The sequence below is a fragment of the Bos indicus genome, chromosome 21 (genome assembly GCF_029378745.1).
Source record: "Bos indicus isolate NIAB-ARS_2022 breed Sahiwal x Tharparkar chromosome 21, NIAB-ARS_B.indTharparkar_mat_pri_1.0, whole genome shotgun sequence".
NCBI classification, from domain to species: Eukaryota; Metazoa; Chordata; class Mammalia; order Artiodactyla; family Bovidae; genus Bos; species Bos indicus.
In genome coordinates this window covers 68,509,010-68,515,440 of record NC_091780.1, presented here as the reverse complement: position 1 = coordinate 68,515,440, position 6,431 = coordinate 68,509,010, and the positions used below count along the sequence as shown (strand labels likewise).

The 6,431-nt window shown below is 52.4% G+C and overlaps 1 protein-coding gene across 2 annotated transcripts in view; it reads left to right on the top strand.

Moving 5' to 3' along the window:
- Positions 1–277: 277 nt before the first annotated feature.
- Positions 278–6,431, top strand: part of PPP1R13B (protein phosphatase 1 regulatory subunit 13B) — an 83,271-nt gene continuing 77,117 nt past the window's right edge. Inside the window, exon 1 of one of the 2 annotated variants that reach the window (XM_070775818.1) lies at positions 278–378. In XM_070775818.1, the coding sequence (XP_070631919.1) occupies positions 334–378 (45 nt within the window). In that variant the 5' untranslated portion in view covers positions 278–333. The remainder of the gene's footprint in view (positions 379–6,431) is intronic. The other variant, XM_070775820.1, reaches the window with a different exon arrangement.

Below are 6,431 nucleotides of genomic sequence, written 5' to 3'. Positions count from 1 at the left end.
ACGCTCCCCGCCCCCGCCCGCGCCGGGGCGGTGACCCAGCACCTCGGCCCAGTGGCAGCAACAGGGGCCTGTGTGGGCATGGGCACAGCCCCCCAGCTGCCCCCGCGCTGCGGTTCGGCGGCCTGCAGCTGCGGGGTCTGCCGTGCGCTCACGAGATGGAGGCGGCGCTGGGGCGCGCGGTGAGCGCCACTCGGTGCTGGGCGGCGGGGGACCCCGTGGCGGACACACCCCCGCAGGGCCGCGTCCAGTAGAGCGAAACCGAGAAACAGACTGCTGGCTGCCTTCCTATCAAGTTCTTTTCTAACCTTGATCACCGAAAATATTACTGTTCTGATGCCCCAGAGGAGCGAACGGAACCACGATTGGTTCGCAGCCAAGGTTTGTGGAAACCGGTTTCCCCGGGAACCGCGGGGGCGGAACAAGAGCCTCCTTCCCCCCGGTTCCTCCCACACACTCGCGGAGGGGGGAGGGGAGAGGCAGGGATTGTGCGGGTGGAGGGCTGCCTGAGGGCGGAGTGGGAGGGGTAGGAGTTGGCCTGGGGCGGGTGGAGGTGGGAGGGCCTGTCCTGCAGAGGGGAGTAGGCCTGGGCACGGAAGGTCTAAATCCCCAGAGCTTTAACTTATTCCCCCGCCACCTCGGGCTTCGCAGGTGGCGCTAATGATAAAGAACCTGCCTGCCGATATAGGAGACACAGGAGACTGGGGGCTTTGATCCCTGGGTCGGGAAGATCCTCTGGAGGAAGAAATAGCCACCCACTCCAGTATTCTTGCCTGGAGAATCCCATGGAGAGGAGCCTGGTGGGCTAGAGTGCATGGGGTCGCAAGGAGTCAGACACGACTGAGGCGACTTAGCACACCTTTGTCAGCAAAGTGATGTTTCTGTCTCTGCCCCCTGAGGGAGCCACTGCGGGGTCCCTGAGAGGCAGTGGGCAGGTATGATTTCCACATTAGAAAAACCCCTTTAGTGGAAAAGGGTCTGAATGGAGAGGAGAGGTGAGGATGTTTCCAGCTGGGAGTAGGGCAGGGGGAGAAAAGGGATGGGGTGGGCAGCAGTTGTGGGGGCGGGGGTGCCGAGAAGGGGAGAAGCCCCATCCGTGCCTGACTGCCTGCAGTGCTGGGTCAATGAAGGGCCCAGTGGGGTGCAGACTCAGCCTGCTCAGAGGAAGGGGAGTCCTGACTTGTGTGTGGCCCTTCGGTGGGCATGACAAAGCAGGATGTCTGCACGGGATCTACTGGCTCCTACTTGCAGGGGGCTCTGTGGGTACCAGAGGGCCTGGTCTGACTCCGCGCCCCCGCACGGGGCTGTCCCAGGTCCCTTTCTCTCCTTCCCAAGCCCCACCCTTCAGAGCACATTCCAAAGGGGACCCCTTCCTTGCACCCAGCATCTCCACCTTAGTCCCCTTAAGGGGCCTCCCCCCTCCTCCTGCCATATGCCAGCCAGCCTCCCCGTGGTGGCCAGTGGGCATTGAAAAACACCAATCTGGTCTTTCTCTCCACCCAGAATAAGAGCCAGACTCATGGCCCACAAACCCCAACCTGACCTCACCTCCCTCCATTCTGCCCTGCTCTGCCCGCTGCGCCCCCAGGCTGCCCCCAGAGCTCCCCTTAGAGCCTTCCTTTCTCACCCACTCTCCTCCTCCTTCACACACCCCTCCCCGGGAGCCCCAGAAGGCTGCCTGCTCAGTATCCAAGCCCCATCTCAAATGTCACCTTCTCCTGGCAAAAGCAGCCATCTCTGTTACATGAATCTGGGTTATTTCATTTTCTTTATATGCTTACCAGCATTTGAAGAGTACTTTACTTGTGTTCTTATTTATCCTTTTCTCCCAGACCAGAATATAAGTTCCCTGAGGACAGGGACCATGTCTATCTTACTCAAGGTTCTGTTGCCGGGGCCTGGACCAGCGCTAGGCACACGGGAGAAGGCCAGTGAACACTTACTACCCAAGCGAGCCTGCCGGCCCCTGGGGGAGACAGATGTGTCTCCAGGTTGTGATGAGTGAGCCAGGTCTAAGCAGTCTGGGAGAAGGTTGCAGAGCTGAGTCCTCCTGGGGGGAATCTGGAAAAACCTTGAAGAAGAGGAAGGATTTGATTTTTGACAAGAGTAGGTAACAATTCTTGAGGAAATTGGCAGAAGCACCTTTGCAGGAGTAGGGTCCTGGATGAGGGGAGGGCCCGGCCTCTGGATGGCTGACATGTAAGATCCAGATATGTGGGAATTCCCTGGTAGCCCAGGGGTTAGGACTCAGAGCTCTTGCTTCCTGGGGCCCAGATTCAACCTCTGATGGGAGAAACTAAGATTCTACAAGCTGAGCAGCCAAAAACCCCAAACAACAACAATAAACACCAGGTGTGGGGTGCTGGGGGCTAGGGGATTAACCTGAAAAGGTCGACTGGGGCCAGGCTATGAACTGTTTCGTTAGGGGCTGAATTGTGTCCCCCACAAGATTCATATGTTGAACTCCTAACCCCTAACACACCTCTGAATGTGACTGTCTTTGAAGATACGGCCTTTAAAAACGTAATCGAGATTAAACAGAGATCCTATGGTGGGCCCTGATCCAGCAGACTAGCGTGCATGCTAAGTGGCTTCAGTCGTGTCTGACTCTTTGTGACCCCATGGACTTGCAGCCTGCCGGGCACCTATCCATGGGATTCTCCAGGCAAGAATACTGGAGTGGGTTGCCATGCCCTCCTCCAGGAGATCTTCCTGACTCAGGGATCGAACCAGAGTCACTTGTGTCTCCTGCATTGGCAGATGGGTTCTTTATCACCAGCACCACCTGGGAAGCCCCAGTAGACTGATGACCTTATAAAAAGAGGGAGAGGGACTTCCCTGGTGGTCCAGTGGCTAAGGCTCCGAGCTTCCAATATGGGGGACCCAGGTTTGACCCCTGATCAGGGAACTAGGTCCCATGCTGTAACTGCTGCTGCTGCTGAGTCACTTCAGTTGTGTCCAACTCTGTGCGACCCCATAGCCGGCAGCCCAGCAGGCTGCCCCGTCTCTGGGATTCTCCAGGCAAGAACACTGGAGTGGGTTGCCATTTCCTTCTCCAATGCATGAAAGTGAAAAGTGAAAGTGAAGTCGCTCAGTCGTGTCCGACCCTCAGCGACCCCATGGACTGCAGCCTACCAGGCTCCTCCATCCATGGGATTTTCCAGGCAAGAGTACTGGAGTGGGTTGCCATTGCCTTCTCCCATGCTGTAACTAATGATCCTTCATGCCACAACAAAGACTGAAGACCTCACAGGCTGCAACTAGATCTGGCACAGCCAAATAAATAAAGATGTTTTAAAAATAAATAAAAAGAGGGAGAGACACCAAGAACAAAGAGACACCACGCACAAAGAGAAAAGGTCATGTGAGGGCTTGCAAGGTGGCAGCCATCTGCAAGCTGAGGAGAGAAGCCCCAGAGGAACCCACACTTGCCAACACCTTGAGCTGGGACTTCCAGCCTCCAGAACTGTGAGAAAATAAATTTCTGTTGTTAAGACTAACATAGGTCTTAAGACTGAAATTTTCAAACTTTAAATCCTATATTATTAACCTGGTTCAAAAATCAAACAGAAAAAGTCATAGTGACTAGATGAGCAGGTCGGCATCAACCAGTGGAACTGCATGTTGATAGTATGTGATGATCTTGGCATTTTTATCCCTGGGATATTCCTCCCCAAATCCCACAGACTCAAGCGAATCATGAAGAAAATATCAGATCTCAACTGAGAAATATTCTCATTCAATTCAGTTCAGTTGCTCAGTCATGTCCAACTCTTTGTCATCCCATGAACTGCAGCACCCCAGGCTTCCCTGTTCATCACCATCTCCTGGAGCCTGTTGAAACTCAAGTCCATCAAGTCAGTGATGCCATCCAGCCATCTCATCCTCTGTCATCCCCTTCTCCTCTTGCCTTCAATATTTGCCAGCATCAGGGTCTTTTCCAATGAGTCAGTTCTTCACATCAGGTTGCCAAAGTATTGGAGTTTCAACTTCAGCATCAGTCCTTCCAATGAATATTCTATCAAATACCTAACCAGTATTCTTCAAAATTGTCAGGTCATATAAAATAAGGAGGGTTCAGGGAACTGTCACAGCCAAGAGGAACTGACGGTGACATGATGACTAAGTGTAATGTGTCCTGGGTGGGATCCCGGAGTAAAGGACATTGGGTAGAACCAATGTATGTGCCAAGTCGCTTCAGTCATGTCTGACTGCAATGCCATGGACTGTAGCCCACCAGGTTCCCGTCCATGGGATTTCCCAAACAAGAATACTGGAGTGGGTTGCCATGCCCACCTCCAGGAGATCTTCCTGACCCAGGGATCACACCTGAGTCTCTTACATCTTCTGCATCGGCAGGCAGTTCTTTACCACTAGCACCTGCTGGGAAGCCCAAATAAGGTATTGTGTTCAGTTGCTAAATTGTGTCTGACTCTTTACGACTCCATGAACTGCAGCACTCCAGGCTTCCCTGTCCTTCACCATCTCCTTGAATTTGCTCAAACTCATGTCCATTGAATCAGTGATGCCGTGGACTTCAGTTAATAAAAAATGTATCGGTTTTGGTTCATTAGTTTAAACGAATGTACCACACTAACAGGCTTCCTCAGTGGTACAGCAGTACAGTATATGCCTGCAGTGCAGGAGTTGAAGGAGATGGGAGTTCAATCCCTGGGTCAGGGATCCCCTAGAGGAGGGCAAGGCAAGGCACTCCAGTATTCTTGCCTAAAGAATCCCATGGACAGAGGAGCCTGGTGGGCTACAGTCCACAGGATCGCAAAGAGTTGGACTTGACTGAAATGCCTGAGAATGCACACACCCACAAATGTAAGATGTTAAAAGGAGGGGAAACAGAGTGGGGTCCGGGAAGGAATATGGGAACTTTGTATTATCTTTGAAATTTCCCTGTACATCTAAAGCTGCTCCAAAGTTTATTTTTTAAGTAGCAGTGAAAATGGTCAGTCTGATCTCTGACCTAATCCACACAGTTCGCATCCTGCCTGCAATCCCTTATTAGGGTTCTTGGTCCTTCAAGAATTCCTTTATGCAAATTTGACTCTGTACTTTCTCCCCAAATGGGCTTTTTAACATGCTTGAAAGAATATGTAATCATTTTTAATATAAAATAGTTCAAACATACAAAGTAGAGAGAAAAGCACATCCCAGGGACCCATCACCCACATTCAACAATTATCGAGGATTTGCCGAGTGCGCTTAGGCTGGATAGGATCTCCTGCCTGACTCACTCTCTCTTTTGCTGAACCATTGTGCATCTTTGAACAACCCAGACGTCTTCTTCCACCACCCTAAGAACCATACCCACCATCAACAGTGACTCCTGAAGGGCTTCTTGTGAACTTTAATCTGGGTGATGTGGAAACATAGACGGCTTGGCAGGGTGTTTATCTTGACCCAATTATGTCCACGTGTGGGATGCTTTGGGTGTGGAGGTCAGAGCTGGGAGGCCAATTCTGCACGCCCTTGGTCTAGATACCAGATGATGGACCAGGTGATGGGGCCTGGTGCTTAGAGGCTGCAGCAGAATGGAGAGGAGGAGGACTAGCCAGAGTCAGTGTGGCTGGCCACCAAGCAGCCTGGCTTCACATGGGTGCCTGCCTGGAGGACAGAGGGTACCTCGGTGTGAGGGTGGGGCAGCTGCCTCTGTCGGTGCCCACAGGTCCTGCAGGCAAGAGTGGGGACCCAGTGGCCTAGCTCCCCCTTCTCGGGAGAGTGAGCTCATTTTGGCCATCTCATCCCAGGTGGCACTTCTCTGCTGTGCCCTGACAAAGCCTGTTCTTGGCCTGTACCCACCCCTTCGCGACTCAGGACTGGAGCGTGTCAGAGCTGAAAGGCCCTCAGCAATCATGGACTCTAGACTTGCCCCAGTTAGATGTGGGAAAACTGAGACCCAGAGAGGAGATGCAAGCTGCTTGGGGCCACATGGGGAGTCAGAAGCAGGGCTGGAGTTAGAACCAGGTCTCTGACCTTCAACCTGGGATCTCCTGTTATTACCTAGAGCTCTCTCTTCTCTCCCAGAAGAGATGTGTCACTAGCCATTGATGCCCAGTGTGTATAAATTTAAAAATCTCTGCATAGTCCCTCTCCCAGGGGATTACCTGGGTCACCTCTGTATACTAAGCCTGCTTGCTAAGGATAGCAGAACTACAGAAACTATTATTTATAGAGCCGATCCCATGGGTCACAAACTGTGTTGGGAGATTTTCATACTCATCCGAATCTCCCTAAATCCCAGGAGGCAGGTGTTATTATTTCTGTAATCTCCCATTATAGAGATGGGCAAATTGAGATAAACAGAGAAGGTGCAGCTTGTCTAAGATCATACTTGAGGGCGTGGCTGAGGCAGTGTCTGTTTGACTGGAAAGTCTACACTCTCAACCACTAACCAACAGCCTTGGCCTCTGAAGAAGAAGCCA